The sequence below is a fragment of the Erpetoichthys calabaricus genome, chromosome 18, assembly GCF_900747795.2.
Source record: "Erpetoichthys calabaricus chromosome 18, fErpCal1.3, whole genome shotgun sequence".
NCBI classification, from domain to species: Eukaryota; Metazoa; Chordata; class Cladistia; order Polypteriformes; family Polypteridae; genus Erpetoichthys; species Erpetoichthys calabaricus.
Window position 1 is genome coordinate 21,792,481 of NC_041411.2, and position 27,469 is coordinate 21,819,949.

The window sequence follows — 27,469 nt, forward strand, 5'->3', positions numbered from 1 at the left end:
CAGTCATATCCTCAAAGCGTACAAAACACATGCATTTAAATTGAATGCATTGATTGAATGCCAACTAAAAGAAAAGCCACAAAAAAAATAAAGCTCAAGTATAGTCATACTACACTACAGGATTAATAGTGATAGAAAAAGAGGAACTTAACATTATTAATATTGTATTATAATCATTTTTCTTTTAATTTAGTAATTTAAGAATAGAAACATTGGATATACCATTTTAGTCATTGTAACTCATTTATTTATAAGCCCTACTACAGTAAAGTGAATTGGTATGACACCATTGTTAAAGATTAATTGATTCAGTGGTTAAATAAAGTAGGTTAACAGCTCAATAAAACAATGTTGGAAATTATACCATGTGTGCAATTCATTTTTAAGGTAACACACATTTTGCTTGATGAAGTTTTTAGAAGTAGGTATAAATTCTCTCTATCATAATTCTTGCTTTTAAATGGGCTCATACTGAACAGCGGCTTTTCTCACAAGGCTGCATATATCATCTAAAGGTAATATAGCCTTTTCCCTTTTCTATTACATAATAATTTGTTCTTCCTTTAATGTGTGCATGGTTTTACATTGCAAATTTACAACTGAATGCATATGAATTTTGGAATGCATTGGACTAAATTCAGGGCTCCAGGAGAGGATTTAAGCAATCTGAGAAAATTATCCATCTTATGTACGAATGCACTCTGAATGCACTATGTTCCACTGCAAGACAGTGGAAAACTGATCTGTTTTCTAATATTAAATAACTATTATTATTATTTTAAAAATACATCCATCTACAAATTACAGGACAAATCTTTTGGATAATTATGTGTTTAATATGGCAGCATTACATAAGGCCAGAGGTGGTGCTGCTGAAACCCTGGCCTGGATTATCTATCCAGTCTTAACACTTGCTAGTATTTAGTCAGCTGCATGCTACTTTTCTTTTATTCTCCCTTTGATTCTATCATTTTTTTACCCTACGACAGTTCACTTTGATCCCATTTGAACTATACACATGCTCATTTCAACATCGCAGAATTTAGGTTAATGGGCAGTTGTCTTACAAATACAGCGCCAGGATCTCCTGATGGACATTTGTGTGTTGTCTGTACATTCCTCCCGTGACTGCATTGGTTTCTCTCTGGACAGTCCACTTTTCTTCCTACCTCTTCAAAGACATGTTCATTTCACTTGTTTTTCTAAAACAAGTATGCACTCTGATTGACTGTGGAACCATTCTGGGCTGACTCCTGTAATTCCTGTATTGGGCCCAATGTAGCTGGAATAAGCTCCTATTCCACCTTTTGTGATTTCTGTTAAAAAGTTTTTCCTTTTCCCTCAGTGGAACCTTAAGAAGCTAGGGTGAAAAAAGTTTGGAATTAAAAAGAAATCTTCACATTTTTGGTAGAAATTGATACTTTGTAAGTCACCATTAAAATGATTTTAAAATACAGCCAAGATATTACTAATGTTGCAAATGGCTATTACTGCATAAATGGTGGATTTAAAATGTATTTTTCACAAAAGATCAAAACGCCCCATTTTTTGCAGCCATTACCCTACTGTTCTCATCATAAAATCTCTTATCTAATCCTTAATTAATCATGTTCAAATGATAAGAAGTTATTATTAGAGAAACCTTTGCAATTGTGGTAGTGCATCTGAAACTTGTTATTCAGTGCAATACAGCAAATGAAATTGTCTTTCTCTGGGCTGCAAGAGGGTAGTATTCATAAAGTTCAGTTCTGTGTTTAAAAATGCCAAAGCAAAACCACTTTCTCAAGAAACAAGTCCGCATAATGTTGTTTGTGAAATGAAGATTATTCCATGTGGCAGAGTGACAAGAAACTTAACATTTCATGCAAAAGTGCCCACTACTATCTTGAGAGAAGAGGGCAAATTTCATCTAACTAGGATTTAAAAAAGAAGTGGAAGGCCCAGATGCATAACCACACAAGATAGTTAGTATATCAGAGTGCCTTACAGGTACTCATTTGGCTGATAGACACCAAATCCCAGTGTCATTTGCAGCTGGGAACACTAATGTAAGCTGAGGAGGGAATGGTACAAAGTGTTGTACACATTACTCAGGTTAAGCTGTGTCAGCCTTTTCCATTAAGCCTCATGTGCAATTTTACTGTTCTTTAAAATCTAATGCCATGAGTGGTCCCGAGTTAAGTTGGAGTTACCCCAGAAAATTATAAATCAATTCCACTTTCTGAAGTAGCTGTCATGAAGTATCACACTGCTCCAATAACCAACACTATCAATACACATTCATTTCTGCTTAACATATTTACCTCACAAATGTTGCAAGTAAAAGCAATTGCTGATTTTTAATCAATTACATATTTGTCAAGTGACTAGCAAAAGAGCAGGAAACTTTAATAAACAGTTATATTTAAAAATGTTTAACTTTCCCACAGTTTTATCTTCAGTATGACTGCTATAAAAATAAAAGTGCAGAGGGATACTGTATCAGCAAAAGTGAGTTTAGACTGAAAACCAACCATCTAATAATTTGTGTAGAACACAGTTTTGACGGATTGTTATAAACAGGCTTCTGCATCTCACGTGCAGCTCTAAGCTGAGCTATGTAGTAGCCAAGCGACGGAGTAGCTTGCTATATGATTACAGAAGCGCATTTGGTTACACGAACTTTAAGAGAAAGAAATGCTGTGGCCGCTCCAGGCTGACTTGGCAGTCCTCCCAGTCCTGGCAGCTGACTGCATTCCTAAACCAAGAGATTCTTTTTTATTTATTTATTTTTTTTAGTAGAATATGAATTGTATTACAGTGGAGTAAAAACAATAAAACACAGTCCTTTCTGACAACCCACACATTGGTGCTATGGATAGAAAAGAATTCTTTTTAACTTTGAACCTGAATGAAATGTGGACACCACTAGAAGGCTTCCACTCCCAAACATTGATGACTTCTTTCAATTTCATTAAGTTTCCATGAACTTAGATTTACAGTACAAAGATGCCAGGAAGAGGCATGAATAAGCTACAGGTAATGAGATCAAAAATGCAGATTCCTGTTTACAACAAGCTACTTTTCATAATACACAGCAACACAGAGTCTATATAGTAATGCTTCATTTTCTGTCTGCCATAGCAGGCAAAATAAGAAATGGCAAATGAAGCACCACACCATATGAACAAAATAAATAACTAAATAAAAATTTCCACAATTCTTGAATACGAAACCCCAAGATAAAACATCAAAACTGTAAAAATGCACTTTTGAAGGCTATAGCCATGGCATTTGCTGTTTAAGGTGCTGTTTACAGCCACACCAAATGCCTGTTACATCCCTTTTCTACAGAATACCAGAACACCAAGGACAAACAACGGCAGTTAGTATGCAGCACACTAAATGCAGAAACTTCTCCACTGTTCAACTCAAAGTTTCCCCCATTCTCTGACTTTTCTCCTTGTTCTTTTTTGTGGTGGTTTAGCCACACAGTAGAAGAATACAAAAGAAGACAGAAATGGACAAATCACCTTTTCTCATCTGACTTCCTTATCCACATTGTGTAACTTTTATTTCAAGCATACTGTATGTTCATTGAGGCTAGTGATTTGAGAAGACACCAATGTGCAGTGAACAATAAATAAATATCTTCCTCCCATTGATTTCAAGATTCCATGCCTTTGTAAATGTTGCGCTGCTCCTCCTATTGCTGTGCAGGATGCTCCTGTTTTACAAAGACCAGCATCAGCTCTTTTGGTTTGCATTACCTGTTAGCGGCTTTATGACCACTGCACAGCATGTTGACATTTACCGTGCCTGCTAAAGTGCTCATGAGCAAAAGTCATGATATGCAATTATGGCTGTGAACTGATGTGTTCCCTTGTTCTTTTCCCTCAGAATGGAAATCCGTTTTAAGAAATGTATCCATGTGTGCATTTCACAGTGTGGTTGACTACAAAAAGGCTTTTCATGAGAAAACTAATCAAATCCCAACTTTCTGATCTTGCCATGCAAAACAAGACTTTGATGGACACTTGAGCACATGTCTCGCTTCATTTGTACCCTTTTATCCTGCATGTAGCTTTAAGCTTACAAATGGAAATCATTTAACAGGGTAAGGCGATTAATTGGCTGAACATTCTAAAGGCCAAAACTGCCCACAGTTACACAAAAGCCAACAACACTTCACGCCAGTTAGGCCTAATCTCATTTTCACAAATGGTTTTCATTAAACATGCACTCCTGCCCAAATATCCAGCTTTTGTAAATTGAATGTATATGCACATGAGGGGTCAAGAGGCTGCATTCTTCCAGAAATGCAAGGCAGGCAATGAAATCCATACCATACCTAAGATATGCACAACTACTACTCAGAGTTCCTCTTTTCAACTGAATGATGTTTAGGCTAGAAGGCTTTTGAAGCCTGAAAGACGAGCACACGCCTCTCAGCAGCCATGAACAACAACAAACATTACCCTTAACGAGGGCTATGGTGTACCAAATGACATCGAAAAAGCACATTTTTGCAACTGACTGTAATGGAGCAAATGAGAGGTAAGATACTGCACAAAGCATGCTCATCTAGCATGAAAAGTACTGAGGTTATAGCTTTGCTGCTGATCTGTCAGCTCTTCAATAGCACTAGAGTGTTTTTAAGAGCTGAGAGCAATATTCAGAAATGGGTACATGCTACCTGTGATATCAGTTAATCAGTCTTTGGAACATGGAGACAGGTAGGCAGAAAAATTCCAAATGTCCTACACAAGAAGGCAGAGTATTTTACAAAGGTCTGTGGAAAAAAAAGAGGCAATTAAAACAAGAAAACAGTGAGTAGAGTCTAAAGAAAAGTGTAAAGTTGGATTGCAAACATTGAGGCATTGATGGCAAAGTTCATGGACAAACTGAGAAAAGTCGGCCTCTCACGGAGAAGAAGCAAAGGAGGCAGGCAAGCTTGTTATATGAAGTACCCAAAGTGTAAAGCAGACTGACAGAAAAAAAAACATAAACTTAAAACGACCACCTTTAATTGAAATGAAAAAAAGCCTCCCACTTTACAGAGTGCCAGCCCAAATCATTTAACTTGCGAGATGGTAATCTGATGGATTGGGAGTCAAGATGGCAACTTTTGTGAAAGGAAAGCGTGAGAAACTATATCAGCTCTGTCTGTTTTAACACCTGATTGATGGTGTTACTGCGCAAGCGTCAGTAGGATCACTGTTAAGGCTGCCTTTTCTATTTATTTTACTCTGTAAAGAGAAGCTTCTGCATCCTTTTTGTTCGATTTCCAGATTGGACAAAAGTCAAGAAAGATCAATGACGGAAAGAGTGCCAAGAGCATTCAAAGACTATTCAGACTTACACCGACCACCTGACAAAACTAGGGGGCTATAGCTGTCCAGTAAAGCAATACAAAACTGGAAAAGACTTAAATGGCAAACTCAGACTTCAGTAAACTCAGCTGCCTAAGAGTCTCAGCCATGTGTTGCTGCTTTCAGTTGAAAACTACACTAAACGTTAACCCGAACACCAAGCAAATAGTGAATATACAGCAGGACTTGTTATTCTAGCTCACTGCAAAAGACACTGATGTATGGAGGAGAGAACAAAAAATAATATAAACAAAAAGTTAAAAGCAAACAAGCACCCCCAGCATGCATTATCTAGAGATACTTGATTTATGTGTTCTTCAATAATTCCAGCACACAGGAGAAAATGCATTGTTTCATTTGTCATTACTCCCTCCCTCCCACTGGCAAAGAAAAACATTACACTATGTTATTTAGAAAGAAGACAGGATTAATTTTTCCTGCAATGAGATTTCCTTTCATACATTATGTTCTATTGCCTTACAACAATATAAATCCTAAACTTTAACAATGAGGGAGCTCTTTAAAGCCTGTAAATCACACCACTTTCCGCTGCAAGTTTATGCCAGGTCCAATCTGACCATGAGCAACCTTTAGTGAAAAAGATTGAGGAACAGTTAGTAAGCAGACAAACCCCAGCGTATTGAATGAGCTGAAAACTAACTGCAAATTTTATGTGCACTTGGTGGCAGTCCTGCCGAGCTTGTTCAACTCACAGAAGATGTGCTGCCCCAGGCTGATCCAATTAATCTTCTGCGTAATCCCTTAACACATTCGGCTGGAAGGTCAGTGACTGCTTAATTCTCACCATGTACTACAGCACTAAGGCTGGTTCTCAAGGGTTGTTCAATGCAAGCTGACCAAAAATTCAAAAAGTATCAACCAGCTTGACGAACAAGTGTCTTATTTCACTACAATGATTTCCTTACATCTCATTTTCTAATAAGTATGTGGGGTAGGCCTTAATAACTACTCTGATGATAAAAACACAATTTTCAAAAAAGCATTTTTATTCAAGTAACCGCCTGCCAAAAGAGGCTGACCCAGGCAAAATGCCTGCCTTTATATATGTCAAAACACAATTTAAAGTAAAATGAAAAAGAAAATCACAATCCTCCCTCTCTCCCTCCAGTCTTTAATTTGTATTGCAACTACTGCTGTTGCTACTACTTACAGAAATCAAAACACCAACCGAAAAACAGCTGGAACAAACAGACTTGATGTCTAGTTTAAATAACAGAATGTGAAGATAAGTGAACACTTTTATCAAATAAACTAAAGGTTAACAGAATAAGTCTGAAGGTACAGAACAAACACATTTAACTTTCAAATATCTCCCAATTTCAATACAGCAAATAAGAAACTGCTGCTTTTTTCAGTTTAATTTAGTATATTTTTTAAAAGCAGCCTTCTCTGAATACAGAACAGGACCACAAAACAGGCAGATCACAGCCTGATAGTATTTGAAATTTGGGAGAATACTGAAGTCCGCAGAAGAAAAGCAGGACGATGCAATAAGCACAAGCAAACAACTGTGAAGTTAAATTCAGATGCAACTGCTATTAAGCAGGAACGCCATTCATGCTAGTGAAAATCATTATCTGTATGATGTTTTGAGGCAGAAAATCTTCACTGCCATAGATGTAGCTGTACTTCAGCACTTGAGACCACACACAAAAGTGTAACATTTAAGTAAGCATATAAAGATGTTGGTTATGAAAGGAACCTAAAGATGCAGTGGTGGTCTAAAAAGAAGGCACTATCATTGTTGCACTGTCCATCAGTGACTAGATAGAGAGATAGAGAGATAGAGAGATAGAGAGATAGATAGATAGATAGATAGATAGATAGATAGATAGATAGATAGATAGATAGATAGATAGATAGATAGATAGATAGATAGATAGATAGATAGATAGATACTTTATTAATCCCAATGGGAAAGATAATAATAAAAAAAAAATTGCTAGGAAGCTGAAAATTTGTTCTTAACATTTTTTAAACAAAAAAAAATGCTTGTGCAGTGTGTGCTGTTTTACTCTAAACAAATGTGCCTTTTAATTGCCATTGCACTTCACACCACTGAAGTTAAGGTTTCTTTATCAGTCTAGGTAGGGAAAAAAGAAAAAGAAATCTAACATGGAAACCGGGCCAGCACCTTTCATATTAAAGTGCAAAAAGATATCAACAATATGAAATAAATGATTCAAGCGTAATGGGCAAGAAATAGAGCAAGTATGATGGAGCACAGTGCTTTGCCAACCTCAAATGTAAAAGAGTTTAAATAACATGACCATCTGGCAGAGAAAACCAAAGCACACCAGCCAAACAGCAGCAGAAAGCTACAGTAAAGAAAAAAGAGAATCCACATGGAGGTAGAAGTAATGAACAACTTAAAGTCAAAGAGTGCCTGCCCACTCCTGTCTAAGATGAACTCAGAGGTGGCATTCTCTTCAGAGACACCTTTTCCAGTCTTTTGTTGCCCCGGCTTGACTTTGTTGATAGATATTGCTGGCATCAACTTCAAAATGAGAAAGTATTATTCATAAAACAATAAAATGTCTTAGTTTCAACATTGCATATGTTACCTTTTTTAAATTAAATACAGTTTAAATGATTTGCAAGTTAAGGTATTCTGTTTTATTGACAGTTTACACCATGTCCCAACGATTTTTGGAAACAGGGTTGTACTAGCAATTGCAGTGTGAAAGATGCAGTGTTGTGGTAGCTTTAGTGTTGAAGTACTTTATATAGTGACAATGCCAGTATATTAGTATGTAACGTAGTGAAGAGTTAAAGGAAGATGGAGATGTTCTGTTCAAATGCCATTTTCATGTCTATTTTGTTCATTTTCTATGTTTACATTGTTGATTATTTGGTTTCTTTAAGTTTATGCAACTTTTTATCATGTTCCTTGTGTTTTCTGGTGATCTCCCAAGAAACAGGGCCAACTGGGGCCAAGGCTGGGGCAACCCACAGTCCCTTGCAGGTCAATCAAATTAAAATGGGAGCAGGCAAGTTTCTTTTTAACTATTTTTCTGTGCTTTTGATTATTTTTTGTATTTCAAGCTCTTTGTAGAAAAGAAAAATTGGATAGCACATTACTGTTGCACCACAGACTCTGATGATGAACAGAGCCTTCAACTCAATACAACCACAGATATAAATAATTTACAAAAACTGGTGGAATAAAAGGAAAATGGTCAGGGGTACTGGTATAAACAGCACAGTATATACAGACAGTTTGCAGTTTTCATGTTGTCCCCAAGTCCCCACAGGTTTCCTCCCTTCTTCAAATATAACTCTATACTGGCCCAATATGTGTAAGTGTGATTGTGTCCTGTGATGGACTGGTACCACATCCAGAGTTGGTACTTGCCTTATCCTTGTTGTCTTCAGCTGGACGAAATGAAGCAGTGTTGCCCTTTTAAGGCAGGCAACTGAAAAATTTCCCTAACAGAGTTGTGTCCTTTAGGGCTACATGAGGACGAGGGTTGGAGAGGCAGGATGAAGAGACAGCAGAGGTTTCTAAGGAGGTTGCCAGTCCTTACCACTGACATGATTCAGTAACTTGGCTGGAAATGACACAGACAGTTCATTTAATGCTGCCATGTGTCACCAGCATAACTGAGTTGGGAGGAGAACTAGAATAAAGGATAACTGGTGAAAAGAAGAGGAAATGAGAGAGAAGGAGAAAGAAAAAAAAATGCAAAGTAAAAGAAAAATTCACAAACAGGCCACCTCACCTGGCTGGAGAGGAATCAAGATTTCACCTGAAAAACCCACAGTGACAGCAGCATTCTTGTTTCACGTATTGATTTATAACTAGTGTCCTCTCCAAAGTTTTATTTTTTTTATGGCTTCTTGACAAGGTTCAGGGTGTAAAGCGTTGTCACGGTGTACCCATCTTGTTACTGTATGCATATACTTTGGGAACAGTTACATATGCTAGCAAGGGATTGCCAGGCACAAAGGTGACAAAGGATAAAAGAAAAAGGCATCCAGTACCATTGGACTACTCACAGGAAGGAGTGATCTCAGATTGTGGTAATGCTTAATGAAGTCCTGGAGATGAGAGAAAACAGAAGAGCCTACCTAGACCTATGCCGGAAAGCCCAAAAGAGGAATCAGGCTGTGTTTGTGTTGTTTACTGTGATACTTTATGTATATGCATAAATATTGCATTGACACACACAGTAAGTCTGGTTCTAATTTTTCTGAAGTGAAAAAGGGCTACTCAGTTACACTTTTTTTTTTTTTTATGGGCTATCATTACCAATTTTGTGCATTCTTCTCCTTGTTAACCCCTTAACCGCCCTCTGCCGGATATATCCGGCATCGTAGCTTTATTGCTGACGCCTTACTGCCGGAATTATCCGGCACATTTGCCTGTGGTTATGTGAATGCCTGGTGCGTAGTATAACTGACAGTTTGGCGTGGGTATTATTACTACATTGTATTTTGACAACTCTGCGCTTGTATTGGCCGCTCACGTGATGTGATTCGAAAGTGAAAGCTGTGAATATGGCGAAATGTAAACTGACTTCAAGTGAGGTTTTGCAGGCGATTTTGGACAATAATTCTGATCATGATTGTAGCAGTTCTGAAAAAGATTTTAGCGACAATGATGATCAGCAACGTGCGCTGCATGATACTGTGAATGACGACGCATCGGATGATGGCGATGAGTGGGTGTATCCCTAGCATCTCAACTGGACTGCTGCCCGTTATCTGAGCCAGATATGAAAGATCCAAACCATGACCACTTGTTCAAGCTACGTCCTTTGATTGACCATTTATTTGAAACATTTCAGCAGGTATTTCAGCAGGTAAATACTGCTTGAATAAATGTAAAGTAAAAAAACTAAAATTGTTCAGATTTCTCCTGGCATGGGGAATATCTAGGGAGTTGGCGGTTAAAGGGTTAAAAAGAGCACAGCTGTTGCCATTTGAATTCTAGTCTGCTTGTAATTTTGTTTCTTCCTTGTGCTGTTCTGCGTTGTTCAAAGATTAGTTTATTTTCTGGAAATTCTCTGCAAAGTGGGCATTGTGCTTGCTATGAGGTCGCAGACTGTAATTTATACGCACAGAGAATCTGAGATAGCGGTCAGCATTAATGGCAAGAAAAAACAAAGTGATGGCTGCCGTTTTTTTTTAAATTCTCCTCATTAGAAAAAAACAAAAAAATGCTAGGGCTTGAGGAACAGTGGCACGCCACACCACAGTCACTAATTAAAACAATACAAGCAAATAAAAAGTTAAAAGTTCATGGTTTTGAATGGATGGGTGGAGGCACATGGAAATTCTGGAAGCCATGCATGTGATGACAAAGATGGCTTCATGATGAGAACATTCACAAGAAAAAGAAGCAGGCTGTTACCTGCATTACAATCTGCTGCCATGCCAGCGGCTGGCTGCCAGTGGTGTTGCACAAGCTCAGGCGGTCAGAGGGCTGATTGGCCCGTTCCAGCTGTAAGGAGACATTGCGACGCTCTTCTTCAAGGGCTCGGGTCAGCCGCTCAAAGCGGGCCTCCTGTTCTTTAACAGATGCTAAAATACTAGCAGCAGACCTTACATCATAATCATCCATGGCTGGCCTGAGAGCGGGACGCCTGTTAACTGATCAGCACAAAAAAAAGTGGGAGTTAACAGTTAGCAACAAAAAGTCAAAGACTGGATAAAAACACACAAAAAACATATTCCATAAGCAACACCATTTAATGTAAAAAAAAAAAAAGTTCTGATGTCATATGACAAACACAACTAGCAAGAGGACAAACTGAAAAGCACATTTGAGATGAAGAAAATGAGAATTACACTTGTCAGATGCTCAGGTGGCTCAGGTTTGTATTATCTGTGATACTGGGACAGATGCAGTCAGTTCATAAAGCAATGCTCCTGTACACATTTACTACAGGTATGATCTGCACTTTTCACCTCGCATGTTTTCCTTTCACTCCCACCGGGACTCTTTTAGTTCTGCTGGTACATGAAAGGGCTGTGAGTGCCCCAAACCAATCAACTATCCTGGCAGGATCCCTACAGTTTCTGCCTATGGACAATCAGGGAGCACAAAAGTCAACAAAAAGAGAAACCAGGAGATGGCTCGAAAGAATGAGTGACAGTAAAGCAATGAAACAGGTTGAGACACAGAGAGGGAGAGAAAGAAAGAAGAGTGCACAGTTGTATTCTATGTTTATTTCACTGTCAATTATATTATTTTTCTTTGTTGTATATTGTCTATCCATCTCCTCATTTTCTGTCAGTCTGCTTTTCTGTTCTTAATTTATTGTGAAAGAATTTGATGAGTGTTTGCTTATACATTAATTATACTCAGTTTTATCTATCTAAAATATGAAATTTACGAAACACAATACACATTCCATGTTTGTCAAAAAGAACAAAACATTTTTATGCTGACTTGAGGAAGACAGCTGGAGTGAGAGAAAGAATATGAGAAAGGATTGAAAAATCTCAACATCAAAATACACAAAGCGGCAGGTCTAAAATAATTTTTAAAACAAATAAATAAACAGCAATGAGACGATTGCAGCAGGGGCCAAGAGAAACCAGTGGATAAGTGGGTGATAGATGGAAAAAGGACAGTTGGACAGTTTGATAAATAAGCATAGAAATTAGCTTAGTGTATTGCAGTCGTACATTTCACACTTTACCATTTGCTTGTTTATATTTAAGCACTTTAAAAACATAAAAAGTCTTTAAATAAAGATCTTTATCTTAATGTACACTACATACTGTTTATGTGTTTTGACGCATGTTCTTTTGAAAATAACTTTAACTACATCTGTAAATATGTATAGAAGCCTGGACTTGTGTAAATGTGCAAAGTATAACTAAACTGAATTATATAGAAATTATAATGTAAAGGTACCTTATTTTTTATGTGTATATAAAAATCTACATTTGTATTTCCTTACATTAATGGGCACAATTTTATTATTAATATTTTCTACATTAAAGGCTATGGTTTCATTAGTAATATTTAAAATTAATTCATTAATTACATAAGTATCTGTCATAGAAAGATTAATTTTATTTATTGAATACCCATTTTAATTTAACTCTTTTTCTATTTGAAGATTTCAAAAACAGACAGTACAGTAGTGCCAAGACCTAATGGCAGTTCTCTCTCCCTGTTAAACTCCAGACAGTGGTACTGTTGTGCATAATTTGTATGTTTTACTGAATATTCGCATAGGATTCCTTCAACTGTTGTCCAAAAACGTGGTATTAATAACATTATATTTGCCCCGATGCAGAAAATACAATGGCATCCCTTTTAAGGCTGGTCACTTTCCTCAGATATTGTAGTGAATCAAAAAAGCAAGTTCACAAGATGCTTGTTGGTTTTCCCTACATGTCTCTCTATTATAATAAAAAAATCCTGGGACGAGACATGACCTTGTCAGACAGACACTTTCACGTCCCGCAAGATGAGACTTTGTGCCAAGAGATTTAGACACAGCCGGGGCCGGAAGTAGATGTCAAAGTAGAACATCGTAAATAATTCAAAAAACGCTGGCATGATACACATGCAGAGCAGGTTAGAGATAATGAAAGTACTAAAATTCAAAAGTCTCAAAAAAAATGATAGTAAAGATCGCATTAGCGCAAACAAACAGAAATTATTACTCGGTGAAATAACAGAACAGCAAAAAAAGATCAAATATATTGTTCGGATTTAAACTTGAAGTCGGAGACTTGTAGATCGTCTAATTCGTGTTGCCATCAGGGAAAAGTAGTGTTTCTTCCCACTGAAGAGGCGTATCTGCGAGAATTAAAAGATTTGTTGTTTGGTGAAAGTGAAATCCACTTACTCGAGCAGCAGAGACGCGAAGTGCCTGGCGCGTAGCGCAGGCCGGTGGGTTGGTGAGCCGCCCTAGTTATACAACAAAAAGAATGATTACCATGTGCAGTGGGTTTTGATTTCAACCAAACTTTTATATGATCGACAAAGGCAGAGAACTACAGTCAAAGAAAATAAGCTGTATTCAGACTCAAACTGAAAAACAAGCAATAGACAAAACCTATAAAAATTTCAAATGCCACCAAAGACAAACAATCAAAAACAAAACTCCATTATTTTGGGTCTGCGATATGAAACAGAGATGTAAACAATGAGTTTGGGAGACAAAAACAGATGAGAGAAGCAGAGAGAGTGAAAATAAAAAGAACAAGGGCCCAAGCTGAAAACTCCATGCATTTGTTTTTTGTTTTTTTTTTTAGCAGCCCTTCCATTAGCAAGCAGATCTGAATAAAGAGAGCATCTAACTTTTCAGATTTCTTTATGCAGTGTATTTTTAGTTTGTGTACAAATTGGTTTTTGGATAATTTAACATGGCACATTCTTATGGACATGTGTGAATGTCATCCTTTCAAAGGCAAGCAAATATGAAAACGTAGCAACAGCCATGGTACATTGATGCCCATGCAGTAAGGGATCTCATGGGGAATGGCAATTACCATGCAGAAACCAAGACATGAAATAAGGAAGCAAACAGTATGCACCTTGTAGATTAGTTAAACATAAAAGTTAGAGAAGAAACATCAGCCACTGTAGATAACCAAGTGCTGAGAAGGCAAAGCACCACAGAAGAGCAGGAAGCTGAAATAGAGAGAAAAGTGTTTGTTAGAGGAAGGCCTCCAGGTCCTAATTAAAGTAGGTAATTACCAAGATCAGTCAGTGTTACTAGCACCACACAAAAAAGAAAAAGATGTTCAATTGTAAATATTCAGAAAAAATAGTCCAATAAATCAATTGATATTAAAGCTTTAATTGAAATGCAAAACCCAGTAAAATACCGTAACACACAAACACACACACAAAAAAAATAACTGCTACATAAAAACATTTCCTCTCATGGCAAAGATTTTGCATGTTTTCCAAATAAAACAACATATTAAAAAAAAAAAAAAAAAAACACACTTGGTCTCTTATGTCAGAATCCTCAGATCTGTCAAATTCAGTCATATCCTAGAGTACTGTTCCAAGTGTTCTTAGACCACGCCAGTTTCTAACTAAGGGACAACACTTTATTGTTTCCCTCATCCCACCAACAGGTTAGTTCTCTGTGTTCTCAGCACTTGAACACAGAGAATATCCAGAGCAGAACAACCCACCTTCATTAAGCTATAGCTAGTGGTGATTTTTCAGTCTTCTCTGTCAGCTTGAATTTCCACAAGATTCCTGTTCCCTGATGCGCAAGTAGAGATTTTGCTCATTCGAGTGAGTAATAACAAGGGTCAATAAGCAGATACGAAGCTGGCCACTCTGTCTCTCACTCACTTTTCCTCACCTTACAGAATTATACAACTCTAACACCATTTCTTTTTTGAAGTTGTATACAAAATTGCATCTGCTCTCAAATGAATATACAGTAGGTGTCTCTAAATAAGATGTACAGAATAACATGAGAATACTGTCTAAATCTTAATTAATTTATGGCTCTTATTTTTACAGTTTAAGCAGCTTTCCACAGATCCATGTGTCAAACAAATAAATGTACTTTCTAAAACAGTTAAAACCTTTAAGAGAGGGTGATTAGCACTCATCAACATTCTTCTACTAAAAAATCTGGTCCATGTCACAGAAAAGTCCAAATTCTTGGCATCATTTAAGTGCAGAGGGGCTCTATTGTGCAACTGGTCCTAAAATAGAAGCCGTGTTAATCCAAAGTAAACTTCTGGAATTCCCCAAGCAGCATTCCAAAACTTAAGAAGACACTTGGCAGCTGTTTGCTAATGATTGTGGATGACAGATGTGACCTCCACAGTGCTAATTTTTAATAATCAACAGTGTATTCCTGGCTCAGGTACCACCCAGTGAGCCATGTTAATCTTTAAAGGCTTGTAAATCTGCCAGTTCTCTTCTTAAAGCTTTTGACAATCTCAGGAATCTGTAACTAGTGTGTTCTGGTCATAGGAATGAGTACTTTGGCTCTAATTATTAATGGGAATTTACATAACACTAGCAAAGGAATTAACAGAAGCAGTATATCTGAGAGTTTTTAATCAAGGGATTAAGTAACCAGTACAACCTATCAGCAAGTACCAGTAAAATACCAAATAGACATGAAATCTGAGAATTCTCAATGGGTGGGCACAAGACACAAGCAAGCAGTATAACCCATTTACAGGAGTGCTTATCAGACATGGATTTGGAAGTAGGCAGAGAAACTGGATGGAAGGAAGGGTTTTTGTTTAGTTCTTATTTAAGTGGAAAAGTCAACACTTAAATAGGAGCCAAAAACTAATGCAATCATGCTACACTGGTTGCTTCACTAAAGAAACACCATAAAGAATAAACTACTCACAGAAATCTGTACCAAATCCTAGTGAGTCATGATGTCTAGTCAGAAACGAGGACCATTAGCTAATAACAGTAGAAATACAGCTGGAACAGAAGACATGATAGACAGGCAGGATGCTCGTTTGGAACAGAAGCTCAGCCTCAGATAACGCTGGCACATTTCCAGCTTAGAAATCTGCCTCCCTCAGCGCCTAACTTTTCATATCGCTTCCTCCTTCCCTGCTGGGAAGAAGGATTGGGAATTCAATTTTTAGCATGCTTATGACAGAAAATAAATAATAATTTTAAAAAAAGTACCTACACACATGACTTTCATGATACTGGCACAAGCAATCAAAGTAGCAGCAGCATCACTGAAACTTCAGTTAACAAGAACATATGGTGCACACTAAATACAGAGGCTACAATTTAATTAACAGAATTGAACTATGTACTATAGGTGCCACTTACATGGTGAGAACAAGGGCAAAGGGGGTCCATGTCATATATTATTAATATTGTCAACTATATTGTAATTTAGGGTCTGAAACTTAAAGGACGAAGTGGGCAGTACTGCCAGCTAAATCTGGATAGCTTTATTTTTCAAGGTCAAGCTCAATGTACTGTATGGTCATGTGCACACAATATAATGCAATTCTTAAATTCTGACATGCACAGACTAGTTACTATGTCACATTTAAATCAATGCCCTTGCTCCAAGTCCTGAAAAAAAGAAAAAAAAAAACAAAACTAATTTCCTGCTAGTGGGTGGAAGCTGAAATTTACCTCTAACTGTTTCCTGCCTATTGCCATGACAGCGAGAACTATAGCAGTCACCTGAGAGCCGTGTAGAAGTGGACATTGTCTTTAAAATTTCTTCACCAAGCACTGACTTCCTTCAAAACAAACATTCTCGTTTCAGAGTCTGAATACCAATTTCACAAGCTGGAATGCCCCCCTTGTGAAAAGATGTGCTTCTCTCTTATTCCTTTGATGTTATCATAACAATTGTTACCAGTATGCGTTGTGGTGAGGGAGGCTGGGCAAATTCTTGGCAATTAGTATTTCCCATGGGCAGCCCACAGACTGATTAAACTGCTTTAAGGCTCATAAGACCCATCCCTATAAAAACCATGGAATTATCTGGTTTCCAATTTACTTTGCATTAACATTGCTGCTCCTTTCTTGCTTTCTCCTTTTCTCTGCTCAAATTTTGACATTACACAGGCCAATATTACGTGACGTGGAGAAAAGTGGAAGCACTGATGCACACCAGAAGTCATTGCCTGTGGAAAGTTTATCAGTCAGGTGGTACCCAAGAAGCTGCGAGGAGCCTGGGTGAATTCACAGGGTCCAGAGATACCTCTTCTATGTGTGCATCAAAGAAAAACACCACAAGTTATTTGCAATTATAATCATGTTTGAGATGACTATCAATTCAATTCAGTGTAATGAATTATACACCAATATGCTGCCAAACAAAAACGAGGGGGAATGTGGGATGGTTGATGATGGCGGTTATATTTTTTTATTGAGAAGAGATTCCCAAACACATTAGGTAAATTTAACTACAAGAAAAAATGAGACTACAAATACCAAAAATGATGCATAATGTATGCTTTTAAGTAAGTGATTACAATACGGTAAAAGAAAAGTCACTAGCATATATGAAGAATGCTAGGCCAAAAACCAAATACAAAAAGGCCACAAATCCATGAGGACAGTCACAGGTGGTAATCAAAGTACAAAGAGTGAGTTGAATAAACACTGGTACAACAGGCAGAGTGCCATCAACATCAGAGTTTCTATCACCTAAATGCATGGGCTTTTGTGAGCCATGACTGAAAAAGCACATATTAGATCTGCACACTGATTAGATTAATGGAGTCAGTAGGGGTAGCACAGAAGGGAACCAGTTTCTTTGGCTCTAAAATTATTTACTGCACTACAACTCTTTTCTACATAAAAACACGGTGAGAAAAGAATTGTTTTTATCTCGTAGCTATAAGCAGTCAATGACAATAATCTAGAAAATGAAAACAATTGCAATAAATTATATTTTTTTAGTGTGCTCTACCCAGATTTTCTTTTCTCTGTACTCAATAGAAGAGCAACATTAAAATCTGTACTTCAGCCAAAACTTCAGAAAAAGAGGCCCTATGAGATGTGGCCATACCTTTAGTTTCTGAGTATGTATGTGGGATTTAGTAATGTCAGCTTTCAATCAGAATGAAGTTACTGAAAATAAACCATGTCACTTGCTGATGTCCACTTCATATTACGAATCACCTAAAAACACAATCAAATCATGCAAGAGTGGAATTACCTAAAAAGCAGAATCCCAAAGGGCTAACATAATGGACAGGATCATTACAGCAAAGATGAATCCAGAAAGTGAATCTGGGTGCAGGTTAAAAATCTCAAGGGGGCGAGTAAGAACTAACTCAATCCCTTACAGTTGACGGATGCTGGTTGAGCAATTCAACTTAAAGTTGACTCCTTAGGATACTAATTCAAAGCCAAGTGAAACTGCAAGGAGTAAACCATGTCCCAGCAGATGTGAGGATATCAAAAATAAAGATGCAACAACATGTTAACATTACAAAAGCAAGGTGTGCTACAAGGTGGAAAACAAAAACCAAATCAGACTGTCATACAACCATAGTGAAGACTACACTTGAACAGATTTGAAAGGATTTGATTCAAGCCAGGCTGATACACGCCAAGAACATCTCTGTAGACTTAGCCCAATCCATCTTGTTCAAAGGCTCCCATTTCCCTAGCCCGAGAGGACTGCAGTTCAGACACAAAACACAATCAAAGCATAAAACCAGCTTTTCTACTGATTTGCAGTGCATTTTAATTTATGGCTTTAATATAAATTAGCATATCAAAATTCTATGCAAAGCAAAAGGAGGAGCTTAGGGAAATGCCACATCTGCAGTTACATCTCAGAGGAAAACAGCCCCCCCTTGGACAGGATGGAAACTGCTGAGCTGCAAGTCAATTGAATTCCTAAGGAGATCATCCTGAATGATTAGATATGACATTGGGCCTTCCGTTTGTCTGTAAACAAATTTGGTATGTTTCTGAAATCACTACATAAGCTTTGTTTTAACTTGACGAGTAAGGAGGAGTTCAAAATGGGCAATGGCACCTCAAGAAAATATTTAGGCAAATAAGTGAGGAACAGGCTAGAAAGAAAGATGGAAGTCAGCTTTAACCTTTAAACTGATGCACTTTGTATTCAAACCCTATCAGCTTCATCAACTTGACAGCTATTCGGCAGCTATAGAAATGTTACCATGCAGTTAAAACAGAACTAAAGTAGAAAAATACCTTTGAAGTTACCAGATGTGATGCAAACCTTAGGTGGCAGGGTAGCTCCAGTTAATGTACACAGGATTTGGACATTTGCTCCAGGTGACTGAGCAACTAAAACAAAAATAAGAAAACATTATTTCACAAAAAATCAGAGAAGAGAAGAATACCTTACAGCTAAGAAAGCATTACAGCTGCGTTTAAATGTTTTGTTTAGATCACTGTGTGTTCTTTTCATAAACATGACAGATTATTGCCAAGTGTGTCCAGTCCCTCCAGTACACTCACAATAATGACCCAAACAAGTAAGTTGCTGTGCATATGTTTGCATAAAAATATACATCAAAGAGCTTTAAAGGGCTACAGATTATAAAATGGAAGTAAACAAATACATAATTGCAAAAAGGAGAGTTGGTATAGTAGGCAGAAAGCCCCACTCTTCACCAAGCATTAGGTGTCTTTTGCTTAAACATGCTCCACAGCATTTCCACAACCAGTGAAGTGAAGATAATTCAAATCCCAAATAAATAAATAAAATTCCTCTTTAATATCACAAAGCAGACTGAGGTGCAGCAGTCCAGATCAACCAGGTAGCTAAATCTTTGAATAAAGTACTCTAATGGCAAAAAACAGAATATGTATTTACATGGAATCCATGCTTTTATATTAATTATTTATTGCATTTTAATTCAAAAAGGTTTATAGTCTTTCAACCAGGTTTATTTATGTAATGTTTTACATTGTAACTGTATTCTGGAAAATGGTAAAGCAAAGAAGACAAACATAAGAAAATATGATGGCATCATTGTACTTACCAACACACTGCATATGCATACTTGTTAGCACATCCGTTGTAAGCCAAAATATTAACAACAAAATGAAAAATCTATCACTCCAGTTTAAACTATACTTTATCCCATTTGGATATATGCAGACAAGAAACAAATGCTGTGACATTAACACTAAGAACCTATGTCATATTTATCACACAAGCCCCAATCTCCCAAAACACACGCTAGACATTCCTACTCTGATTTAGAAATACACTCATGTGTTCCCTGCAATTTAAATCAAGTATCAAAATAATTTTTGCCAAAGTGTGCCTGCAATGGACTAAAAACCTGTCCACGGTTAGTTTCCTATTTGTACACAGTGCTGGTGGGAGAGGCACTGCCTGCAACTTGATAAACAGGTAAGAAAGTGGGTGGATGGATTTTTAAACAATACTTTTCATTATATGTAAATGAGAGTGTCATTCTAGATGTTTACAGCAAGCTTCAGATTAAACAGTAAAAGCAACAAGAAACTAACAGGAAATAACAACCCATTTACATATCACAGATTACACACAGGGGCGGCATAGTGGCACAGTGGTAGCGCTGCTGCCTAGCAGTAAGGAGACCCGGGTTCACTTCCTGGGTCCTCCCTGCGTAGAGTTTGCATGTTCTCCCCGTGTCTGCGTGGGTTTCCTCCGGGTACTCTGGTTTCTTCCCACAGTCCAAAGACATGCAGGTTAGGTGCATTCACGATCCTAAATTGTCCCTAGTGTGTGCTTGGTGTGTGGGTGTGTGTGTGTGCGCCCTGCGATGGGGATTTGTTCCTGCCTTGCTCTCTGTGTCTCCCTGTGTTGGCTGGGATTGGCTCCAGCAGACCCCCGCGACCCTGTAGTTAGGATATAGCGGGTTGGATAATGGATGGATGGATGGATTACATACAGACAAAGAAGGTTTAGTGGAGTTTTATATTCCAACAGGAAAAAGAATCTACCTAAACTACAATATTTGGACAAAGGCACTTTCAGAGCTAGGTGCACATGGGAAGAAAGTCCCAAGCAGAGACGAGAGGGAGTCCTGCAGCTAATCATCTTTATATGATGCCAGGTGTCATACCGGCTAGTTAGAGGAAAGTAAGTGCTGTCAGGAATGAAGTATTCGAGGACACAGAAAGTCAGGCTTTAGCAGTTCAACAGATATTTCACATTAACTCCTACTCCTTTATCTATTTTATTAACTTCTGTACCCCAAGAGTATCAAATCACACAAGGAGTCTATGATACTGTTTATTTTTATTTTTACAATAGCATAAATAATTGTATGCATTGGTGAAGATGTCACTGAGGTAATTATTTTTATCAATATGAAGAATTTGAGCTTATTCAATAATGAATGAATATGATATCAGCAAAAGGTTGAAGTAAATCCCGATTTCATACAGAACCTGCTACTTCTGTCTCATTATAAAGGTTTATCCATTATTACCTAAAGGGTGAAATCCATCTTATGGCTACCTCTCCTGGGAATGGTAACATCTAGGGATATCACAATACAATATTAAATAACATTAGGGACAGCTGAGAATAAACATTAGATGTAAAAGAATGGGTTTCTAACAGATGAGTTTAAAGTCACACCATAGCAAAACACCACACAGCTCACAAAAATGCCCTACACACATCAGGGTAATAAAGGAAATCTTAATTAAAAATCGTTTTGCTTAGAATAAGGCAGCAAGGCAGGACTGGCTTCCATGAGTTTTGATTCTGCACAGATCGTTGCTCACTCACGCTATCGGGCTGCTGAACTTCAAGGCGAGAGCACTGTACTTCAAGGACTGCCTGTTCCTCCATGAGGTCATAGTGACATGGCTTCCAGGCAGAACATCAAAAATGCGATCAACTCCACCGCTTTAGTTATCACCTCAAAGCTCTCCACTGTCTGTATAGCAGGATTTTCCAAAGCACACCATGGATTAAGCAACCTACACTAGCAGATCTCTCGAGTCAATTTACACATCTAAATACACAGAGCTGATGCTCAGAAATATTTCTGAATAAAGGAAATGTTCCATTTTGGCACAACAGCACTGATGTATTTAGCAAACATTCCCCCTGTAGGACTTGCCTGGTTTTCAGTTATTCGGTTGAAATCTTCCATTTCCTTAGTGAAAATGGTCTTGGTCAAAGCTTGCAACAGAATTTCACATATTTTAGTCAGTTGACGTCTTCTGGTATTCAGAAATGTATCCAGGGGAATAGTAGGTACATTTGCTTCCTATGCTGGAATCAGCTGCTTTTTTCAAAAACATGTGCAAGCTTATGCAAGCTGCTCATAACAAAATCATTCTTAGATTTACTGTGCAGGTCTGACAGACATATTCAGAGAAATCAAGTTCGGTACCATCTCTTTATACTTTGTACACAAAGTGCAAACACGGTGTTTGGACCAATTAGATAGAAATTTAGGCACATCAGCCCTGACAGAATTCTATCATTGCTACCCAGGAGCTGACTCAGCTTTAAAGATGTTCTAGAACTATATCAACTCCCGTCATGTTGCTCAGCAACAGTTAGACCTTCAGCAGCACTGAAGCAGTAGTAAACACCTCTTTAGAATTGTATCAGGCGTGCAAGAGAAGATGCCCCTTTAGCCATGTCACCTAGAAGAACACACACACAGCTCATTGGCCCTTGAATAAGTGCGGTTATAGATATATTTCCCCAAATTACCTCTAGCTCTAGCCACATTGTTCAGGGGGGAGGGTAGCTTCAGTAGTATTGGCCTTGAGCAGATGCAACCTTTAACTACACATCAATTCAAAAATGTCACAGAATGATGAGTGAAGTTGTAGCCATATTACCCAGGAACAAGTGTGGCTTAAGCAGCATCTAAATCGGAGATGTTGTCTAGATTCAAACACCAATTTTGCCACATTTCTCTCGTAAAAAAGCCTCAGCTTTGGGCATACTGATCAAGAACCAGTGCAGCTTTGGCATTGTTAAAAGAGATTTAACTTTGTACTGTAAAGTTTTCTACATCAGGAAGATCACTTCAGAGGCACTACCCATGAACAAAAGCAACCTTAGTCATGTTGTCTACAGAAGAAATAAGCACTGCAGCCCATACACCTCTAAATGTGTTACCTAGAATTATATTTCACTTGTGTTTCCCAGGAAGGAGTTCAGGTTCTAAAGTGTTTACTACCAGTGCTTTCATGTAGTTTCAGACATATTGCTTAGAACTTTTAATGAATTAATCAATGCTGTCTCAAATTAAGTGCATTTGTCCAGAAACTAGATACAGTACTGTGAATTATGTGAATTTCCCCTTGGGGATTAATAAAGTATCTATCTATCTATCTAGCTTCGGCCATGGTGCCTAGCACTGGTTGCATTTAACCTGCATATAATATCAGCTGTACTGAAACTCTAATGCCAGTGTGACTTAGCATGAACTTCTATATTCATCTTTTTTTTCCTTTTTCTTCTTAGGGTATTCCCGTACCTCTAATTGTTCTCTGGTTCGTTTTTTTTAATGAGTTTTCTTTTAAATAGATTCCCTCTTTGATTTATTTTCTGATGCCACTTAAACCTTGGGAAATTTAAAGGATGCTATCCCAAGTGCAAAGCTACTCCTTATGCCAATTTAGAGATTCAAGTTTAAATAGCTTTGGCATGTGGAGGGAAGCTACAGTAACCAAAGAAAAGTTTTACAAGTTACATAAATTCAACAGAAGTGTAAATAAAGTTTCAAGGAGATATTCCCCAAGGACTTAAAAAAAACAGAAACAAAACAACAACCAACAAAATATAACACTGTGTGCTGATGCCGAAAAAGTCTAGAATTGTCCACAGAGGCTTCCAGCCTGAAGAAGCAGATGTCCAATTATCTGACTGAGAAAAGGCCTGCAGTGCCATCTGAATGTGTGAGCTGCAGCCTTCTCCATTGCATTGCAATCAATTGATTTACTTTAGCGTTTTGGGACCGGATGTCTGCTTAGAGCTGTGATGACCAACCACAAAGCACAAGCTAGCAACGCTTCCAGCTGAATGATGCTCTGACAGACTGAGAAACATAAAATACTCCACAGCAGAGAGGTCTCTTGTGGGTAGAGTACAGCACACTACTATCAGTCCAGACCAGACAAAAAGACTTCAATGCAACCACTCCCAAGTTAGCTGAAACCATATATTTATTTATAAGAAAGATAAAAAAGCCTGCAGCCTAAAAATCCTTTTATAAAAAAAGTTACAAAAAAAGCATCAGGCACATAATGAGGCACACAGCACTCAGATTGACTTTCTTGGATGTTTCTGTCGAAAAGATTTACAGCATTTTAAACAAGAATAAAATAGCTCAGGAATGCAGGCCGATGGGTAAGCAATGCCTCTCCTCAGTGACCATGCTTTGGCTGGCCAAAACAAATTAGTTCAAGCACATTCTCCTCGCTTCATTTAGCAAGAAAGACATCTCAAGAGACATACCTCAGTGGGGCAGGGCAAGGCTAGCAGGAAATCTAAAACTGAAGGTGGAAGACAATTATTTCTGATATAGACGTTCAGGTTCTGAAGTTAGCAAGCCTGCCGCAGTATATCATGGTCAGTCACTGTTTCCCCACCATAATTTCACCAGCAAAATTTAAAGATGCATTTCTTTGTGAATGTGCACGAGATGTGTACATATAAAAGTATAGCAATGTGAACAGCAGTTAGCTCCAAAGATGAAAACTCTTATTCCTATACCATTTGTACTGTAATAGATAATGCTGTGCTTTTTAAGAAAAGAGCTAAGCTACCAGAATGTCACCTATCTTCATGACTTCTAGTGTTTTTGCAGACTCAGTTTTAAGGTACGCATGCACATAAGTCAACATGTCCACAGCTTCTTCCACAGATATTTGCCCCTGCATTGGTTTTTGGGATAAAGTATAACTGAGGATAGTTTTTTGTTTAAAAAAAAAAAAAAAGTTTGTTTACCAAAATCAGATCAGGTGCTGGGAACAAATGGCCCTTCTGAGATAGCTCAGGCTGACCTAGTAACTAAACAGATTGTTCTTCATAAACTGGTCAGACTTCTCGTTAATTACAATTCAGTTTATTTTTGCATAGTGCTCTTCACTGAGTGCTGGACACTGCACTATGACAAGTTCTTAGGTAAAATGCTAGTATAACTGCAAGTATATAATACCAAGCATATAATTTACAAACTTATATATACAATATTAGTACACACAGACACATGTTTGTTAGAAGACACAGAAACAAAACAGAAACTGATTAACATGCATGTAAACCAACAGTATTTGTCCATTAAATTAATTGATTAACTATGGCCAGTTGACATCTAAGAAGAGGAAGAGGAAAACAAAAACTCCAGGGAGAAGCATCCCAGGAGAAAATAAACCTCTAGGGGTTTTACGATCAACTAGCCACTCCCTCCCTCCTGGGTATTCTATTCATTCTAAGTCTGCACTGGTACATCTTACTGTTTGCACTGTAAACCACAAAGATGCCACATCCCTCAGAATGAACCATCCATAAAGTGTTGGTGCTGCAAAGGAATTATAGTACATGGCACTTAAAATAAGTAACTTTATATACACAGACACTGTATATACCGCTGAATATGTGTTTGAGTGTCTGTTTGTAAATCCATACAGTTGAATCTTTTTCTGCCAAATTTTGCGCAGATTAACACTACAGGCTACATTTCATTCCAAAATTTAGTTGGTGCCACTACGGTTAGCAACTGATACAATACATTTGTGATTTGTAAGCCACACTAGATTAAAGTGAGAATAATAAAAAACACTGAAATGTATCTAGCTAAAATGTGACACTGTTGATTTTCCTGCATTGACTTTTAATATATTCCTTTACTGGTAATTAATTAAATTTTTTTTATGTAATCTTATGAATTGTTTTGTAAAGTGCCTTGTCATGGGGCCTCACTGTGAAAGCATAGCTATAGGTCCATTTTAACTTTTCCATTCCATTTTTCTAAAATGCACTTTACTATAGCCACTCCAACAAGGCCAAGTTAGAGCTACCCTAACTTTCACATCTTTAGGAAGTAAAGGAAAATCCACACAGATTTGGGCAAACTCCACAAAGGTAATGCCTATTGGAGTTGTGAGACAGTACCCACTAATAACTGAACCACATAACATTTCATTTCTCATTTACAGGAAGGCAGGTACCATCTCTGGATGAGATATCCAAAAATAAAGCTCTAAAAATGAGTACAGGGCAACACGTATGTTGCTTTTCTGATCCGATTCTGAAGTCTTCAATGAGAATGCATCTATGTGAAAGATGTAGTGAAGCAAACAGGGATACTGGCATGTAAAGTGTATGTGGGCATGCTATCCTGGCACAGTCTGTGCCTTAGATTTCAAACACTGCAAATGATGCCATATTAAATTGAGTCTGACTAATACAGACTATCTTTGAGAAAAGTGAATAGGTGTGCTTTTTGATTGAGAAAGTAAATGAAGCTTGTGCAGCAAGTGGGCTGACACTCAAAGAGTTGGGTGCGTAGGTGGGAGGCAGGTCATATACAATCTATTAAAAGCCATATTGTCCCTTCTCTACAGCCCTTGGGAACCTCTTACCGCACAGATGCCCTATAATAACACTATTATACAATAGAAAACATAAATTGATTCTGACAGACAACATTGGAAAATGGAGATCATGCTTATGTGGGTATGAAAAAGCAAATTAGACAGGGGTCACAACTTATCAGCCAGAAAATAATGACTGATTCTGTAAATAATCAATTAATGATGTTTTTGACAACATTCATAGTGGGTACTGATGCCTTCCAATAGTAGGGACTTTATGGCTTGGCCACTGACTTCTGGGTATTTGTATTTTCCCCCAAATCCACTTGAATTTCCTCACATGCTCCTGCAACTCAAAGACAAATTCAAGACACATCACAAGTCAAAGTTAGCACAGTGTAAAAAAGTGTGGATATGAGGGTCACAGGGCACTGCAATGTACACTAAAGTATGTGGCTTTAACCTGACACAGTTGAGAAAGATTATGGCCTCCTTACACCAAGGAATGAAAGATGGGCTCAGAAAACAGATTCACAACTCAGTGGATGAATGTTAGTGCTTTAAGCCAACTATGTGCCAGTCACTTAACAAGTGAAATGGAGCATTCTTCAAAAATGAGCTCAACAAGACACAGCTTTGAATTTGCTGATAAAGAATTCATGACCTACTCTTTCAGCTCCATAACACCAAACCCTTGGTGACAGCATTAGGTGACATATGGCTTTGTTAAAGCCATAGACAGCATTGGTGTGAGTGGAGAAATAGAAATAGTGCATATTAATATTTTATACATATTCTTTGGGAATAAAAAGTTTAATGGACACATCCTGCTATGTCATTACCTAAAAAGGTCCAACAGTTTTCTCTTCTGTCTGTGTGTGATAAGGAATATTCAAGCCACCACACCATTAATTAAAAAAAAAGAAAAGAACAAGTTCCAGATGCAAAGCAGATTGCAGAAACATAAGTGAGGTTTACAGTCACGATTTACAGCAACTGCCCAGTTCACATAAATTAGGTGAACTGGAAGTACAATGAGATGCTTGTTTTTCTTGCATTTTTCTTCCTCCACACCAGCTTTTAAAATAACACAGTGGGCCTTCTCTTCCCACAGCAGGAACAACAGTCATTGATCCACAGAAGTAAACAC

At 37.7% G+C, this 27,469-nt stretch overlaps 1 protein-coding gene across 21 annotated transcripts in view; it reads right to left on the reverse strand.

Moving 5' to 3' along the window:
• arvcfb (ARVCF delta catenin family member b) overlaps window positions 1-27,469 on the reverse strand; it is a 319,610-nt gene that overhangs the window by 205,130 nt on the left and 87,011 nt on the right. For 11 of the 21 annotated variants that reach the window (XM_051921264.1, XM_051921268.1, XM_028825488.2 and 8 more), the window contains 3 exons: window positions 18,997-19,092; window positions 13,878-13,974; window positions 10,729-10,967 (listed from right to left, as the gene is read on the reverse strand). The exons of 2 other annotated variants lie outside the window; for them this stretch is intronic. In XM_051921264.1, coding sequence (XP_051777224.1) covers window positions 10,729-10,938 — 210 coding nt within the window. In that variant the 5' untranslated portion in view covers window positions 10,939-10,967; window positions 13,878-13,974; window positions 18,997-19,092. The remainder of the gene's footprint in view (window positions 1-10,728; window positions 10,968-13,877; window positions 13,975-18,996; window positions 19,093-27,469) is intronic. 8 more of the 21 variants (XM_051921265.1, XM_051921274.1, XM_051921280.1 and 5 more) reach the window with 5 other exon arrangements.